Raw genomic sequence first — 20218 nt, forward strand, 5'->3', positions numbered from 1 at the left:
ACTCTCTAAAAAAATAAAAATTAAAAATTAAAAAATAATAATTAAAAAATCTTTTTTAAAAATGTGCATTTTCTTGAGTTCCATCTTCCAACCTGATAAATAAAAATTTCTGACATTTGGTTCTGGAAATCTGAAAGTGACAAGTAATTTATTGCACAATAAAATCAGTGTTCTATAGTGACTACAAAGTTCTATATATTTATCTTTTTATTGACAAAATTAACACTCATGTAGAGCTAGTTTACTGTACAGAAGTAAAGTTCAAATTAACAGTACAAGTCGTAAATTATTAATTAATGAAACTCATGGTGTCAAGATTTTACTATATGTTTGCACTAATGTAACAAAATGTCTATATGTTTGCCTGAATTTCTCATTTGTTACACATGTATTATAGATTCTGGAATGCCAAAGATCTAATCACTCTTGAATTTTATGTTTCCATGATCTTACATATTAAAATAGCATAATGACCTATTTTCAGAAATCAAATATGCAATATTTTCTTTTAAAAGAAGTTTCCAGTACTTTTATACAACAGTATATCTTTGATACAGAAAATAAAATGCAACAGAATTTCTTAAGATATAAATATATTAAAAAATTATCATACTTTTTCATAATCCAACATCTAGATTTGTACTTAGATATATTTTTTAAAAGTCAGCAATTTAATTATAAAGCTTGTGCTGGAAGACATATTACGTACAGGTTTTGTTTTTTAACCCTCTCTCAGCACCAAGGCTGACAAGGATTAGGGGGATAGTTTTCTAAATTTGAAAGTAACAGATAAGTTGTTAATTCATCAGCATTCACAGAAGAATTTCATTGTTTTATATCAACATAAGGTTAATAATTAAATTTATAGTTTCAATAGTGAATCAAATCATTGAAATCTCAGTCTCTTTAGTTATTAAAACAGTAATATGCCTTAATTAAAATCATAGCAATTCATGACAGTGCCATTTTAAAAAATTAAGTTATGTACAGTATTTGTTGCCTGTCTAATTTTAATTGAATAAGGGGGAATGTTAGCAAATAATATTTATTATTAATGCTACTTATTATTTTTACTTGAAACAGCACAGTGACTGGGCATATAGTATTATTTTAATTTCAATTATTTAAATTAATAGTAAAAGGTCATGTTAGAACACCTTCCACACAGAAACAGATATGAAAGATACATGGCAACAAAATTCTCTTACCTGTTGAACCAACTGACCATGTAATGTTGAGATTAAAGTTGTTTGAGGCATTAATCGAAATATCCAAGTTTTTGTTAGACTACCAAAAAAGAAAATATTAAGGTTAAAAAAATCAAATTATAGTAGCTAGATATGTTCAATGTTTAATTATGTCTATTCTATTGTTTTCAAATTCTATACATTATGACAATATTCAACTGAGTAAGTGTAGATGCCAATTACAATTCTTTAGGTGATAGAGTCAAAGGTGGGTTGAAGGTTCCCATTTATCTCCTCTACTAAAATCAGGCCATCTATATGTAAGCCAGAGACTGCTGTCATTCAATATTTGTACTTTAACTTTCTTTGCTTCTCTGTAGTTAATATTTAAATGATACAGGATTAATTAGCCCAAAACTTTTACAGCAATATATTATTTTGTTGAAAGGCTTCTTGATAGGTGTATATTCTGTTATTATACACACTTTAACTAGTTAAAAATACTTAAACTATGTAAATGAAAACTTTCAGGTAAAAATGATGAACCACACTGGACAAAAAAAAAAAAAAAAAAAAAAGGAGATCACATCATTTTAAACCTCTGTACAGAAGAACACTGAAGAATCTGTCAGTCAACCTGTTTTCTTCCTGTCATTCACTAGTGGAGTATAGACCCTTCCCATTTAATTTCGAGGAAACAAATGCCTAAAAGATTTCTTTAAATGTTATTTGTTATCTTACTCCAAGAAATGAGGAACAGAAAATACATATGATGATAACTATTTAGTTCTGCATAAATGCAGAGGATGATAGTGGTACTGCATAAGTTTAGCTTCAGATAATGTGTGTTGTGCTGTGTTTTAAATATACAAAGACCTATATGAAAAGCTATACTGCTGCCTTAGCCGGTTTGGCTCAGTTGATAGAACATCAGCCTGCAGATTGAAAGGTCCCGGGTTTGATTCCGGTCAAGGGCACTTGTCCCGACTGCCAGCTCAATCCCCAGTGTGGGGCGTGCAGAAGGCAGATAATCAATGATTCTCTCTCATCATTGATATTTTTATCTCTCCCTCTCCCTTCCTCTCTGCAATCAATAAAAAAATATATTATAAAAAAAAAAAAGCTGTACTGTTACATGAGACCTGGCTACTAGAAAAGACATAAATAAATTCCTTAGTATGACTACTTTTTCCTAAATTGGATAAAGCAGGTAAGCCAACAGAAATTATATCTCCAATTTCCTGAGCAAATCCTAGAGAAACAAGTGTGTAAGCAAGTTAAGCTCCCCATATGTGATGTAACAGCTATAAGGGGAAACTGAAATTCGCAGCCCTTTCTTGATGGATAAGAGTAGAAAGAAGAAGCAATAAAAGGCAAAGGCTGCTGGGTGATGTGTGACAGTCATCCCATTTAAAAGATACACTAAGATCCAATTTTATTTTTCACCTCAAAATAACATTTACTCTTAATGAGTGCCATAAGATAGAGGGATAGCTGGGCATCTACGAAGAACTATTATTAATGTTCCATAACTATCAGAGGACATTCTCTTCATAGTTTCCAGGAAGAAAATATGGATTCAAAAAGAATGGTCATCTCCAAAAAGCATGCAAAAGTAAATGTAATGAATGAGGTTGAATGACTGCCATACAGATTTTCCAGGGGAGTGCTCATGAATGCTATAGAGATAGCATCTGACAATTCAAATAAATCTAAGAAAAATAGAGCCTGGGAGTTTAAATAGATATAGTATTTCAGAAGGATACTGCATTATCCACCAGTCATACTAAAAAATGGCTATGAATGTAAGAAGGAAGTTAACTCATTAAGTTCTATTGATAAGCTATTAAGATACCTCCCACAATATGTACAACAAAACTGTCCAATTTCTTGAAACCTTGCTATTTCTTTGATAATATGAGTGAAAACAGTTGACTGGTTCAAGAGAATGCCACTACTTATTAGTAATAAATGCAAAATGCTTTATGTCAGAATGCAGATAGGGCTGATCAACACATTATGTTGTTCAGCTGTGATAAGGAACATCCATTCCAACATAATGTTATATTAACAAAAACCCATAAATGAAAAGAAGAAAAATATCTGATACTAATTTTATAGATTTAGGTCACTGTAATTAACTGACCAGTCCTAAAGACCAAGTACTGCTTCTATTCATTAAATCATGTTCATGAAGGAATGAAATGAATTAATGAACAGTAATGTTATCAAATCAGATGATCTTGGGTTTAAATCTTAGCTCTTTAATATACATATAGATTTATTTAGGAAAAGCTACTTGTCCTTCCTGAAAATCAGTTTTCTTATCTCCAAAATGGAGCTAGGACGACCTCCCTGAAGAGTTTCTTATAAACACCAAATAAGAGAAATTCTAAAAAAAAAACAGCCTGGTTTCAGACCATAAAGCTGATAATGGCAGTATTGTTGATATTATTAGGGCTGATGACATAGATGTCTTCTTTTCTTCTCTTTCTTCATCTTCACCAAGGGACTCAGAAAAAGGGCATACTTGCCAACATCTGAGAAGGAGTTGTTGTTTTTATTACAATGAAGTATTTCAAATATAGTTACTTTTTTTGTTGTTGTTAATCCTCACCCGAGGATATTTTTTCATTGATTTTTAGAGAGAGTGGAAGGGAGGGGAAGAAAGAAAGTAAAACAGTGTTGGTTATATGTGGATAAGACAGGGAAGATCATGTTACATAGGAAACTACTCCAGAAATTGTTGACATAAAAGCACTGGTTATAAGTGATGCATAGTTTCCTAAAAATATTAAAAATGGAACTTCTATTTGACCCAGTAATCCCACTTCTATGAATATATATCCCAAGAAAAAAGCAACACCCATCAGAAAGGATATATGCACCCCTATGTTCATAGCAGCACAATTTATAATAGCTAAGATTTGGAAACAGCTTAAGTGCCCATCAACTGATGATTGGATTAGAAAACTGTGGTACATCTACACAATAAAATACTATGCTGCTATTAAAAAAAAAAAAAAGAACTTTTACCATTTGCCCATTTGCATGGGTGGACCTGGAGAGTATTACACTAAGCAAAATAAGCTAGTCAGAGAAAGATAAATATCACATGATTTCACTCATATGTGGAGTCTAATGAACAAAATAAAACTGATGAACAAAACGGATCCAGAGACATAGAAGCATGGAACAAACTGACGAATGGGGTCGGGGGGCTGGGGAGAGGTCAATGAGGGAAAAAGGAGACTTATGTAATACTTTAAACAATAAAGAATTTAAAAAGAAAAAAGTGATGCATAGTGGGTTAAAAATAAACCTATTGTCTAAATGTACAAAATGCATAAATAATTAAGATATATATTTTTATTGTTGATTTTTGAAGGATAAGTAGGAAGCCCTGATCACTCACATTAATTTCAGAAATTGTTCCAAGTTGGATAACTCTTTAACTCTAGATGATAATTATAAATTATATATAATAATGTTATAAGCATCCTGTGTGGCACCTTTCATGATAGTTCAGCATCCTTTCAAATAACATGTGTCTAGGCTATTGGCTTCAATTGGACAAGACAGTAGAAGGTAAAACTGAAAGCTGGGCCATCTGGAAGTACTCAAGAATTGCTGGAAACTGCAGGAGGAGAGCATAGTCAAGAGAGAAGTACACTAGGATGACAGCTAATTTGAACTTCTGTGTATGACACTATGCATAATACTGAAGAGGATTATCATTCATGTCTACATTTTGAGCTGGATGCCCCACTTACATTAAAACTTTTTAAATATATTTTTATTGATCTCAGAGAGGAAGGGAAAGGGAGAGATAGAAACATCCACAATGAGAGAGAATCATGGACGGGCTGCCCCCTGCACGCCCCACACTGGGGATGGAGCCCGCAACCCGGCCACAACCCGGGCATGTGCCCCAACCGGGAATAGAACCAGGACCTCCTGGCTCATAGGTCGATGCTCAACCACTGAGCCACACCAGCTGGAGCAACATTAAATTTTTTATATTCCCAAAGATCTCTACAAGTTTGGAATTACTATTAAATATTTAAGAAGTCAATGGTAAAGAATGAAATTCTCATACATGCTGAAACATGGATCAACTTTGGAAACATTATGCTAAGTGAAATAAGTCAGACACAAAAAGACAAATATTGTATGATTACACATATAGCTAGAATACACAAATTCATAGAGACAGAAAGTGAAATAAAGGTTACCAAGGGCTGGAGGGAGGAAGGAATGTTGAGTTATTGCTTAATGGATAAAGAGATTATGTTTGAAATGATGAAAAATGTTGGTGATGGATAGTGGTGATGTTTGCACAACATTGTAAATGAACTTAATGCCACCACGTTTTACACTTAAAAATGGTTGGGATGATAAATTTTACTTTATTCATATATTGCCACAACAGAAAAGAAGTCCATGGTGATTATAACAATATAAAAACTTTCTTATCAGACTGATAAATATAGTATATGACATATTATTAATGTCTTTAAAAGAAAACAGTGAAGAAAGGGTTACACTTGGAAAAATCATTTTCAAAAATCCTTATTTAAAAGTCAAAACTTGGTGGCTTAGTGCAGCCGACATTACTCAGTAAGACTGGGAGAAGGTGCACAACCCTGAGACTTCTCCCCAAGAAGGAGGGAGAGGAAGGGAGAATGCATCCATCATCCTAGATTTCCTGTGGACTGCCCAAAGGGAAAAGGGTGTATAGCTCATTATGGCCAATGGGGCTCTGTGAGACTGAGAGAAGGCACATGACCCAGAAACTTCTCCCTGAGGAAGAAGGGAGGGGAATGCAATATGCCACCAACATCCTGGCCATTCAGGGCACAACCATAGGGAAAGGGGGGAGTAGTTTACTGAGGTCAGCATGGCTCTGCAAGACTAAGGGAAGGGTCACAACCCTGAGATTTCCCCCATCACTGATGCAGTAAGTTGGTTAAAGAAGCTAGCATCCCATTATGCTAAGTGAGATAAGGCAGACAGAGTAAGACAAATACTGTATGATTTTAATTTATATGTGAAATCTTAAAAAAGCCACAATCCTATATAATAAAAGCCTAAAATGCTAAGTGTCCGGTCGACCGTTCAACCAATCAAAGCGTAATATGCTAATGATATGCTAAGGCCACTCAGCCGCTTGCTATGATGTGCACTGACCACCAGGGGCAGATGCTCCGACTGGTAGGTTAGCTTGCTGCTGGGGTCCAGCCGATCGGGACTGAGTGAGAAGGGCCGGACATGGCCAGGAGCCCTCCCGTGGTCTCTCCCTGGTTGGCCAACCTTCCACGTTCCCTCCCCAGCCCCAATCGTGCACAGGTGGGGTCCCTCGTCCTGGACTGTGCCCTTTCTCAATCCGGGACCCCTCAGGGGATGTCGGAGAGCCACTTTCAGCCCGATCCGCAGGCCAGGCCGAGGGACCCCACTGGTGCATGAATTCATGCACCGGGCCTCTAGTCAAAAATAAAAGAGAGAGTAGAATGGTGGTTTCCAGGTGCTATGAGGTGGGGGAACTGGAGGGATGTTTAAGGGTATAAACTTCCAACCAGTAGACAAATAAATCCTAGAGATCTACTGCACAGCACAGTGATCATAGACAACAATATTGTATTATAAACTCCCAAACTGCTGAGAGGCTAGCTCTTAATTATCCCCACCATAAAGAAGAAATGATAATTACGTGACACCATAGAGGTGTTAGCTATATGAAAAGGTCATAATCAAACAGCAATATATAAATGTATCAAATCAACATGTTGTCCAATTTAAGCTTACACAATGTAATATATCAATTATATTTCAATGAAAATGATTAAGAAAAAAACCAGCCAGCATTCCTATATCTCAAATAACCCGGTAGATTTAGAAAAAAAAGACATTGAAAATCTACTACTATTTAAGTGTATAAAACTAAAAAATATATATTTGATATAGCATATTTTGAATATAAAGGTTATATTTTCAAATAAGATTACTCCCAGTTTGAGAGCAAAATTATAAACACTAACACTACCGTAAGCCCCCCAAAATTATAGTATAATTTAAATTGTAGAACTCTTTGCAATATCTGAAATATCTATCTCACAAGTTCTCTAAATCACAAGGAAACCTAAGTTTTTATTTTTATTTTTTTGTTAATCCTCACCTGAGGATATTTTTCCATTGCTTTTTAGGGAGAGTGGAAGAGAAAGGTAAAGACAGAGAGAAACATCCATGTGAGAGAAACACATGGATTGGTTGCCTCCTGCATGAGCCCCGATCAGGGCCCGGGTCTGGGAGGAGCCTGCAACCAAGGTATGTGCCCTTGACTGGAATCAAACCCAAGACCCATTGGTCTGCAGGTCGATGCTCTATCCACTGAGCCAAACCAGCGAAAGCCTAAGTTTCATTAAAAGAAAAATTTAACAGGATTAATCTTTCTAAAAAAACCCCAAAGTGTGATTATTCTAAGCAGTAAAACTGCAATCAACAAAGACAAAAAACTTGTATCCCTTCCTATAAACATAATTGTTTTATAAAAGCTAAGTTGTCTTCTCACCTGTTCTGGGTTTGCTATGAAGTTGATGGCAGTGTGGTGGCGGTCGTCCTCCTGCAATAAGCTGAAGGTAAACTGATAGTCGATCAGAAGACTGTCTGTGGGGAAAAGAATACAATCCTGATGTGGAATTTTAAAAAGTGCTTGATAAACAAGGTGAAAGCATATTACATATCAGTATTGAAAATGACTATCATTAATTGTTAGTGGCCCATGTAAGATTAGCAAATTCTAAATCATTGTCATTAAGCCACAAAAAGCAAACTATAGATATGGAAGAAATCCTAATTCCTTAAAAATCCCATTTATTATTCCTGTTGTCATCATAAAAATTCTCCAAAACTGTAGGCATTTTAAAAACTACATAAAAGTAAGAATATTGAAAACATTTTGGTGCATGTTATCCCAGTTAAAAATTTGTAAATATAATGATAGACAAACATTTTGCTATCTTACTTTAATAAAAATCAAAATTCCTTGAAAACATGAATTTTAATAGCTAACTAAAAGTACATCACATGCTGTAATGAGTTTACTTCTTCTTTTATTATTGTGGTAATTTTAGCAATTGTAAAATAACTCTGTGGTAGACATTATTCTACAGAAATGGCTCTCATTAGCAACTGATAAAAAAGAATACAGGGGTACACAATTTTAATTCTGTCCATGGATAATGCTGAAACCAAAGTCAAATAGTCAAATGTTATATGTCATGTGTAGCTTCACATGTTACACAAGGGTGAAGCATTACTCATAGTGTAACTCCGAACTCTGTAAAAAGATATTTCAAATTATTTTAAATAGAGATGACTTCTATTTTTGGATCCATACCTTTCATGCCATGCCCAATTAAAATAAAATGTAGAGGTAAAGTCAAGGGCCAGTATTGTTCTCGGCACTGGAGATACAATAATAAAGGACAAAAATTTCTGTCCTAGTGCAACTTATATTCTATTGAATGGACATCAAAAAGTAATAAATAACTTAAGTATGTAACAGATAATGATAAATGTTTTGGATGATAACAAATCAGTGAAAAGGACAGAAATCGTTGTCAGGGTGGAAGTATGCTTGCAATTTGGAGAAGGAACATTTGAAAATCAAAGATCGTAAGAGAATAAACCGAGGAGTTTAGTAGAGAAACTGTAACCCAGGCAGAGGAAACAAGTACGGGGAAACCTCAAAGAAAGATCAAGCCTTAACTAGGGTTCTTTTCAAGAGGCTGCGGCAAGAGTATAGGCAAGAGGTGACGGAGGCGAGGATGATAGCAGTGGAGGTCATGAGAAGAGGTCAGACACAAGGAATGCATTTGGAAGGTACAACAAACAGGATTAGCTGAATAAATAAATGGATGGAGCATTTGAAAGATAAAGTTGTTTGTTTTTTTTACCCAAGACCAAGCATAACATCAGCATTTGCTGAGATGGGTAAGGAACCTGGGTTTTATCTGTTGGGAATTGGGGAATAAATAGGAGCATAGTTTTTAGTTATTGAAAATGCAAGTGACATGTTGAATAGAGTTCAAGAGCATGTTTACTGGATAACAAGTTGGAGATTATCAGCATTTTGGATGGGATTTAAGGCTCTGGAGCTGAGGAATCACCAGGTGTAGAGAACAGGGATGAGTCCTGAGACATCCACTGCGAACTAATCAAACCCTCAGAAGGAGCCCACGGAGGAGACTGAGGGCAAACTGTAAGACAGGAAGAAGGCCAGTGTTTAGCGGCATGGGGGCAAGCAAATATAATGCTGCAAATAGAGAGTAGTGATCAGCAGTCAACTGCTGTTGACAGGGGCTCAGAAGTAGGGCTGCAATACTGGAGAGAGATATCTACTCAGAATGAAGGAAAAACACCACTAAGAAACACTGAACACTTTGAAACTAATTACAAGACTAGGTCTGCATAATTATCTTTAAGGTGTTCTAGCTTGAAAGTGAACATTAACAAGTCAGGAGTAGCTGCCCGTCAGAAGGTCAGGTCTGGGTGACTTGGGACACCTGCGCATCCCTGCGCAAAGCTGCAGTGCCCAGACCTCTGGACACTCCTCTGCCTTTTGGGGCGATACCCCTCGGGCACAAGTACGTCCCACCAAATTCTCGGTGAGGCTTCATACTTGATTTCTCTATTCCTAATTGGGGAAGTTGGAAGGACAAGAAGAGCACAATGTATATTATGTACGGTAATGAGCAATCCTAATGTCAGTGGGGCTAAAACAAAATAAGCCTGGCCAAGAACAAAATCAGTAGGAGTATTACTCATTTCAAGTGACTAATAAGAATACCATTCGGTGAATGTGAATTATTAATTGAGGAAAGTTCAGGCTTCTACACAAAATGCCTCCTTTTAAAGCTGCTTGGAAATAAAGTCTTCCAGAAGCCAACTGTGCAATTTTTCACTTAAACAGGAGATGATCTATTTCTCCCCTCAATTGAAATATCCTGCTCATATATTTTTAAGGGTATTACAAATGAATAATTAATTACCTGGCACTTAAAACATGTACCATATTGCTTGCATTTACTCTGTACTTCTGAGCTAAATAGGGTACAGAACATAAAACATTAAAATTTAAAATATGTCAAGTTTATACAAATAAACATTTTGAGAATAAGTGTTTGTACTGCTTTAATGAGCCACTTTATTATTATGGTTTAAAAAGGAAATTTGAGTATAAATCAACTCAAATAATTTGTTGTATTATCGATAAACACAGAGAAATGAAGTACTAGCAGAAGAGGTAAGTGTGATCAAGAGAGGTGAGAATCTTGTTTTTAAATTGGAAGAAATAGCATGTTTTTATACTGATTAACATAAATAAGAATTGAGGCCCTGACTGGGAAGCTGAGTTGGTTAAGAGTGTCATCCCGTGCACTGAAAAAAAAATATCTCATTTATCAAAAATAGAAAAATAAAATCCAATAAATAATGGGCTTATAAATAATGTATTTTAGTTCAAGACATAAAAATTAAGTAAATCAATAATAATGAAAGGGTGTAAGGGACATAAATGGATATTTTGTTTTTATACAAATATGAACTAGGTTAAGATACTATGAGTAACAGAGGTGATCTCTGTATATAAAGTAGTAATTAAACTCCTTACTCTTAAAAAGGTAGTGTATCATCATCACAAAATTGCATCCTAAACTCTAATAGAAGAAACTTTAAAAACAACAACACAGTATTCTTTCAAAGGGTGAAATAAGCCAAAATATGTTTGATTACTTGGAAATGTACTAACGCACAATTATTAGGAGTTGGAAATGACATGTAGTTAAAGAATCAGTGCATTAGTGCCACAGAGTATATGACTGCAGAAAGTCACTTTCTGTACTTGATTCTTATCATTGAAAGCATATCATCTATATAACATTTTCATAGTCCAGTCTTTCACTTTGTGTTTAAGGTTTTCTTGGTTACAATTAATATTATAGTTAAGAGGGAGGTGGAGGGAGGTGAAGAAGGGTACAGGGGGGATAAATGGTGATGGATGGAGACCTGACTTGGGGTGGTGAACACACAGAACAGTGTACAGATGATGTGTTGCAGAACTGTGCACCTGAAACCTGTATAATTTTAACCAGTGTCACCCCAATAAATTCAATAAAAAGGAAATTAGTAAAAGATCTGCCTTCCCAGCTACTGAAGTTCCCAGATTCAGGTTTCACATAGTGCTCAGGGGTCAACTAAGCAAAAGCTGGGTGTTTAAATACAGTGGTAATGAAAACAGAAAAAAGCATTTAAGGATAAAAGAAGCTACATTACTTTCAGACCACTACTCTCTATATTTGCTGAATAAACTGCATAATTCAATGTTTACAAGGGTCAATTTAATTAGATATTATTGCTAGAAACTTTTTTTTCCCATGTGAGACATAACAAATTTCTAATACATTCAGTTTTTTATTTTAAACTGACATTTAAAAACTACTAAGGCTGTCTACAGGACACAACTGCTGGCGCATTACTGTCAATTAAGTTAACACCATATTGTATTCAATTGCTCTATGTTATAGGGTAGACCTGCATTTTAAATTTCACTCTGATCTTTTAGATCAGGAAAGTTTTCATTAACACCATTACAAGAACTACTGACCTTTTCTTTTTCTTCAACACCATTTTTTTTTCAAATGTCATTAAGCTCTAAAGGTCTCCTAAGAAATGACAAGACTGCCATCTAGCGCTTTATGACTATTCCTTTAACATTTTAAAAAGAACAGTGAGAATCTAGACCAAATGTAGGCAAAACAGCAATAATTTTCTTAAATTACTAGAGATAAAACTTAAAACTGATGAACTAGAAATCACAATCAGTGGAAAGAATAATCCCAAAATTTCATGCTGTAACGTGGCAATAAATAAATAAGGTGAACAACAAAAAAACTATTTCCACCAGAAATTTTGGTGGAATTTAGCTAATCTTGGAGGTTCATTTAGTAATATTTTTAACTATTCCTGGTTTTAAAAAAGATAGCAATCTTCTCATTCATTTTCAAAAACTAACACCATAGTAATACAATTTGAAGAGAGGAAAACTAAAAAATTACAGTTAACGTCATTTCATTAGAAAAAATAATGTAAAAAGATAGTTTACATTAATTTATACTGAAAATAATCCTAAATTAAATATAAACAAATAATATTTAGTGGTATTTCAAATAATATGCCAGGACTATGTTTGCTTTACCCCAAAATGAAAAGATGTTTAACATTAGAAAATCCATTAATGCAACTTCACATTTAACAAGGTACCTGGCCACTGTGTCTCAGTTGGTTGGAGCACCATCCCATATACCAATCGATTCCCGGCACATACCTAGGCTGCAGGTTCAATCCCTGGTCAGGCATGAATGGGAAGGCAATCAATCAATGTTCTTTCTCACATCGATGTTTCTCTCTCTCTTTCTCTCTCTCTCTCTCTCTCTCTCTCTCTCTCTCTGTCTCTCTCTCTCTCACTTCCACTCTCTCTAAAATCAAAAGCATATCCTCAGGTGAAGATTAAAAATAAACAAGTAAATACTGAAGCACACTAATATAAAGAGTTTTCTTAACTAGATACAGAGAATATTCCATAAATTATATCAAAGTCTCTACTTGATCACAATATCTACTACCATCATTTTGACTCACTACTGAAATGGAGATCCCAACCATTCCAATAAGAAAATTAAAAAATTGACAAGGGAGGGGAAAAAACTGTCCTTATTTGCATGCAATATAATTAACTACATTTAAAAATCAAACAAATTGATAAAATTAGAATATCAGATCAATGTACTAAAATTTTATTTTCATGTCAAGTATTAATAGAAAATGTAATTTTAAAAAATACTGCTTAAAAATAATGAAGTATTATAAAATTACTATTTTGCACTAATCTAACAAAACGTGTGAAGCATCGACACGAAATAGAGCTCAAAATTATTAGTCATACAAGAAATGCAAATTAAAACTGCAAGATACTACTATATATACTCTAGAATTGCTATAATAAGAAAGACAATATGAAGTATTGGTGGGGATGTACAAAGCCTGAAACATTTATAAACTGCATATGAAAATGCAAAATGGTAGAGCCTTTTGGTGAAATCATTTGGCAGTTCTTAAAAAGTTAAACATCAGCTTATCATATAATCTGGAAATTCCACTCCTAAGAATCCACTCAAGGAAAATGAAAATATATGTCTACACAAAGACCGTCTAAATGTTTATATTACCATTTTTCATAATAGCCCAAGCCTGGCACTAATCCCAATGTTCTATATCTGGTGATTAACAAATTGAAAACAGTGGTATACCTAGTTGTACCATTTGCTATATTAACCAAGTAAAATAGAAACACCTTATAATCATCTTAATTGATGTAGAAAAACCACATGAAATAAACAAACACCAATTCTTGATAAAAATGCTCAGCAAAGCAAAAATAGAAGGGAATTTTCTCAACCTGATAAAGGTATCTAGGAAACACATCATAGTTAATGATGAAAGACCGAAGGCTTTCTCTCTAAGATCAGGAATAAGACAAGAATATTTACAGGCTCACCACATCTTTTCACAGGTTACCACAGTAGTAGCCAATGCAAAAAGGCAAGAAAGAAAAAACAAGTATACAGAAAGAAAAGAAAGAATTCAAATTCCATTATTTGCAGAATACATGATTGTCTATGTATAAAATATGACAGAATCTACAAAAGTGATACCAGGATTAATAAGTGAGTTTAGCAAAGCTGAAAGATACAAAATCAACACTGAAATCAATTGGTGAATATACCAGACACAATCAGGACTGAAACATCCAAAAAATATTTACAACAGCATCAAAAATATATTTTAGTATAAATATGACAAAAATTTTTAAAAATCTGCACAGTGAAGTATCACTGAGAATACAATTTAAAATAAGGGGAAAAAGAGATATACTATGTTCATAGATCAGAAGACTCACTATAGTTAAGATTATCAATTCTCTCCAAACAGATCTATAAACTAAACACAATCCTAATCCAAATCTTAGAATGCATTTTTGTGAAAAATGACAAGCAGATTCTTAAGTTCATATGTAAACATAAAGGAAATGGATCAACCAACATAAATATAAAAATAAAGTACAAAATTGGCAAATAGATATTACATGATTTCAAGACTTATTGTAAAGCTAGAGTAATACAGGCATACAATAGAACAGAATATAAAGTACATAAATAGTCTTATATAGTCTTAAACACATATATTGACAACTAACTTTTTTTTTCAATGTCTCCCCATTCACAATACAGACCAGGCAAAGAGCCTGAGCTGAGGTGTATACGGGGAGGGTTTACTCTGCCTCCTATTTCTGTACAGTCAGTGTAAGAACACAGCCTGTGGTAAGCACCAGGAGGCCGACAACTAACTTTTAACAAAGGAACAAAGGTGCAAAAGCAAGTCACTGGCTAAAATACAGTGCATAAATGAATTGCACTAGAGCTTTTTTTTTTTTTTGCGCTAGAGAATTTGAGGTCCATACTGGGGGGAAATTTTGATTCATTACTTCAAATATACACAAATACTAACTCAAATTGGAGTATATACTTAAATGGAAAACCTAAAATATAAAATTTTTACAAGAAAATATAGGGGAAAATCTTTATGACTTTAGGTTATGCTAAGATTTCTCAAAAAAACAAACTGAAAAACAGGACATCTAAATTAAAAAGTGTCATTCATAAAAACACTCTTAATAGAGTGAAAAGCAAGCCTCAAACCAAGGAAATATTTGCAAATCATATACCAGACAAAGAACTTGCATCTATAATATATAAAGTACCTTGAAAACTCAATAAAAGAAAACAGACAATCCAATTTTTAAAAGTGGGAAATGCACTTAAACACACTTTACCAAATAAAATATACACGGCAAAAAAATCACATGAAAAAATGCTTACATCATTAGTCATTAGGGAAATGCAAATCATGTGAGAATTAGATACCTTTTAAGATACCTAAAATGAAAAACACTAACCATTCGAAGTATCAAAATATTTGAAGAAGTAAAATTCATATACTACTGGTGGAAATGTAAAACGGTATAACCATTTGGGAAATAGTTTGGATGTTTCTTAAAAAATGAAATACAAATCCACCAATGGATATCATGACCCAATGAAAGTGTCTTTCAATACAAAATCAGTACAGTTTTTAATAATGAACAAAATTTTCCCTTCTAACAATCTATCAAAATTGCAGTTATTCAAAATTTGATCATAATGAAAAGATTAAGTTAAAATTCAGCTGAGTTTGCTCAAGGTCTGTATTTTGTCCCATGTCCAGAATAAGATCTACTGCTATCTTACTCTTCAGAGTGGAAAAAAATGCACCAAATAAAATTAAGAAAATAAAGCGAAAAGACTGCTTTTCTTTGCAATATATATGTTTTAACAAATTTGAGAAAAACAAAAATGGTAACCTAATACTGACAACATGAATTTTGTTATCTGAAAAATCACCTGAAACGAGTAATACAAACCAATTCATTAAAAATGAAAAAATACAAATACTCACAATAGCATGTTCCTCTAAGTGGATTACCAACATAGCGGTTTTCAGAGTCACATCTGTAGGAATAAAAAACTCATTGACTATTAAACACCAAAATTCAAAAGCTTCCTGTATTTTAAACAAAAAAAGTAATTAAACTCTACATTAAAACATCTTTAAAAACTATAGAATTAATTGAAGTTTTCAAATCACATCTTCAAAAAATAGTGAATGTAAAAAAGCCTCTACATGAGTATGAATGAGAGAAGAAATAAATGGAGAAAACAAGTAAATACACGAGAGGAATAAAGAGGATGCTGTAAAGCAGATGGGATAAGTATTATGAGTTTGGGGATATGTAGTCTTCATTAATCATACGAGGAGGAATTGAAAGTCTAGATAAAGATATAGGGACATTTTAGATAGAGGCAGAAAATTGTGGTAATTTATAAATCCACATCATTTTCTTACTTCTGGTACTCTCTAAAATTGCAAAACAGAGATAGAGCTTCATTTTGCATAACGCTACTTCCTGGAACACCCTCCAAAATAAATTATTATAAAATGTATACAACGGGGTTATTGAATAAAGTGAGTTAATATTTAATTACATGTAAAAGTTTAATAGATGAGAAAGACCTTCTGAAAATGCCTTCACTTTTAGTAGAGCTAATTAGAATAGAGAAATACTTTTTAATACATACATACATTTTAATTAGTGAACAGCCAAAGAGTTGATAATAATAATCTAAATAATCAGTTTACACGCTGAATGTATTTTTCAGCCACGCTATTTTTTGTAGCTCTACAAAAAAATAAAATAAGTTGAAAAGTAAACCTATTTCTACACTAACTACAAAATTAAAGTAGAAATAAAATAGCCCTACATACCACTAACTTTATTCTCTGTGAAACAAAGAATAAATAGATTAAAGTTAGGAAGTTAACTGTTCTGTGACTTCTCCAAATGCTACTATTAAAATGTGGAAAATATAGTGGTTTTCTAGTTTTAGAAAATCGTCATACTCATTGTTGCTGAATTAAGCAATTCAGAATCTATACTGTCCCTTTATTATTGGTCTTTCCTTTAGGCTTGCCTCCTTACATTTCATCACTTTGTACCAAGAATATACATAGACTAAAGGACTAATTTATAATACCATTACTGGTATAAATTCCTTTTTATGTAGCAAAAATAAACATGACTTGTTGCAAATAGGTATCCCAATACTACTTTTAGGATAGGAAAATATTCAACATAATATTTTTGTTATGCATGATATTCCCTGCATATCTTACTTGCCTAAATAGCTATCTTCCAAAGTCCCTTAGCAATCTAAAATGACTCATAAAATTTTACTGACCAATGTCACCCCAATAAATTCAGTAAATTAATTAATTAATGAAAATAAAATGACTAGCTTTGACAAATGGTAAGGAACTTAAGTATTTTACAACTGATGTATGTATTGACTTTAAGAACTCTGGTTACAAACCTATTTTTCAATATGGAAATTATAGTTTTCATTTGTGTTAATAATATTTAGTGTAGCCATAGCCAGTTTGACTCAGTGGATAGAGCACCCTCCTGTGGACCGAAGGGTCCCAGGTTCAATTCTGATCAAGGGCATGTACCTCGGATGCAGGGTTCCTCCCCCGCTCAGGCCCTGGTCAGGGCTCTTGTAGGAGGCAACAAATCAATGCACTTCACTCATATGGATGTTTCTCTCTGTCTCTTCCTCTCTCTTCTACTCTTTAAAAATCAATGGAAAAATATCCTCAGGTGAGGATTAATCCTATCTAATAAAGAGGGAATATGCAAATTGACCATCACAAAGATGGAGGCGCCCATATCCACAAGATGGTGGTGCCCAGTCCCCTCAGCCCCACTGGAGTCCCCCAGTCCTTTCAGCCCCACAGGGGGGAGGGGGGAAGTGGCAGACGCGCGGTGCGGCTAGACCCGCCCTCAGCCCCCCGGGCCAGCCCAAAGCGCAGGCAAGCCTCGGATGTCGGCTGCCCAGCCGCCCAGGGCAGTCCCAAGGCACAGGCAAGCCTTAAGTGGCGGCTGCCCAGCCGCCCAGGGCGGTCCCGAGGCTCAGGTAACCAGAGCCGGCAGAGGCTTGCGCTACCGGTAGTGGCAGCAGCAGAGGTGTGATGGGGGCGTTGCCTTCCCCTGATGGCCAGTCGCCTCCTGCTCCTGAGGACTCCCAGACTGTGAGAGGGGGCAGGACAGGCTGAGGAACGCCCCCTCTCCAGTGCATGAATTTTCATGCACCGGCCCTCTAGTATAATAATAATAATAATAATAATAATAATTCATTTATTCAAATTATATAATATTATATTGGACTGGAAATTATCATAACATGTTTACCTTCAACATAATAAAATTTGTATAAATGTATTGTGTAATTATGCACTTGAAAACTGTATAATTCTGTTAATCAGTGTCACCCCAAGAAATTTAATAAAAAGGAAAAAAAACAACAGAAAAAGAAAAAAGAAACAAACAGAAGTGCATCAAACTGAAAAGTTTTTGCACAACAAAGGAAACCATCAACAAAATGAAAAGAGAACCTACTGAATGGGAGATGATGTCTGCCAATGACACATCCAATAAGGGGTTAATACCCAAATTTTATAAAGAACTCATACAACTCAACACCAAAAGAACAAAAAATCCAATTGAAAAATGGGCAGAGAATTTGAAGACATTTCTCCAAAGAGGACATATAGATGGCCAACAGACATATGAAAAGATGCTTACTATCACTAAATACCAGATAAGTGCAAATTAAAACCACACTGAGATGTCACCTGACACCTGTCAGAATGACTATCATCAATAAATCAACAAACAAACATTGGCAGGATGTAAAGAAAAGGCAACCCTTGTGCACTGTTGGTTGGATTGCAAGTTGGTACAAGCACTATAATAAATTGTGTGGAGGTTCCTCAAAAAATTGACTATATACTTCCAACGTGGGCTGTTGGAGGGGGAGGAGGGAAAACTGGAATCAAACTTTAAAATCCTTTTAGTATGTTTATTTATTGAATAATAATATAGATAAAGCAATTCTGAACGAATTTTTAAATGCATTATATTGTAAAATTGAGCAAGTGAGGAATGTGTTTATGTCACTGGGAGTCAGTGATTTACTGAGAAAGAAGACACAATTACTGAAATGAAAAAGACCCAACAGAACCTTGTGGAGATGAATTGGAATTGGAAGTATGCACTTATGTGTATTTATTTGTGTACGTAGATAAATTATTATTCTCTAACTCTGTTTGCTGAACAGGCCACTAAGTAAGTGCACCTTGCAGCAAAGAGCATGTCACACAAAGATATTGATCTCTATTATGAGTGATTCTCCATTACAAGTAACCAGAGCTCTACCAAAACAAAACAAAAAAGGGCTAGGGGAGGGCTGATGATTCTAGGTTTGAATTAGGACAGATATAATGTGTTCACTAAGTGATGGGAGCATGTCACAAAAACATAAGAGCCAGCTTGAAGTCATTCCATGGCCAAATCTGGGACAGTTTGAGTGGCCAAATGATTAAGTATAGCAGTGAATTACAAACCATTAGGAAAATAAGAATGCATGTGTTCATAGCAATAATGAATAAATGGTGGAGAAGGGAGAGCTCTTGCGTATAGCATAACTCTGAGCACTGATTCATAAATGCAGAGGAAGTATGGAAGTTGGTAATCATCACAGTAAAGTCAGAGCAGGCAAGAACAATCCATTTTTCCTTTTCATAACAAATGTCATGTCCAATCAGATAAATTTGTCTCAAGTTTAACTCACTCAAAAAGGACAAGAAGAAAGAGGGAACAAAAGAATTCAGGTCTACTTGTCATCTCTAATCAAAATCCAAGACCTTATTTACTAGTAAAGTAAATGCATTCTAATAGCAGAGTCACCGCCCATAGAAACATACCTTCATTACAAAGGATGAAATAAATGAAATCTCAAATAAATGTATAAATTTGTAAATGCATGTATAAATGTACCACTTATACCCAATGCTGTGTTTTGCGAACAAATGATCTTCCCATCTCATTTCTCACAGGCAGAAAAAAATTGATAAAACCATTTAAGCTAATCTATTATAAGTATAATCAGCTGATATACTGAAATGTTTAGCACCGTCGTTATAGATTTTCAAAAGATAAACTGATCTGAAATCAAGATTGTCAAAGTCTTCAATTTCACTTAGACTTCTTAAATAAATGCAAGTTAAAGTATCAGAATGGAGGACCTCACAAACAACTATTTTCAACAAAAAGAGAAAACAGTATTACAAACAAAGGAAATTCTAAATTCTTTTTTAAGGCAATTTTGCCTTATATATAAATGCAAAATAATCAGAATAAAAAAATGTTTTAAACTGTGTTTTATTCTGTAATAAACCACTGTTTAGTAACACAAAAGTAA

At 34.3% G+C, this 20218-nt stretch overlaps 1 protein-coding gene across 1 annotated transcript in view; it reads right to left on the reverse strand.

The window, feature by feature from the left end:
* ATRNL1 (attractin-like 1) overlaps window positions 1-20218 on the reverse strand; it is a 428818-nt gene that overhangs the window by 295420 nt on the left and 113180 nt on the right. Inside the window, exons 20-22 of the mRNA XM_014546342.1 lie at window positions 15798-15850; window positions 7756-7850; window positions 1209-1287 (exon numbers count right to left, since the gene is read on the reverse strand). Coding sequence (XP_014401828.1) covers window positions 1209-1287; window positions 7756-7850; window positions 15798-15850 — 227 coding nt within the window. The remainder of the gene's footprint in view (window positions 1-1208; window positions 1288-7755; window positions 7851-15797; window positions 15851-20218) is intronic.

This window comes from Myotis brandtii, unplaced genomic scaffold (genome assembly GCF_000412655.1).
Source record: "Myotis brandtii unplaced genomic scaffold, ASM41265v1 scaffold441, whole genome shotgun sequence".
Lineage (NCBI taxonomy): Eukaryota > Metazoa > Chordata > Mammalia > Chiroptera > Vespertilionidae > Myotis > Myotis brandtii.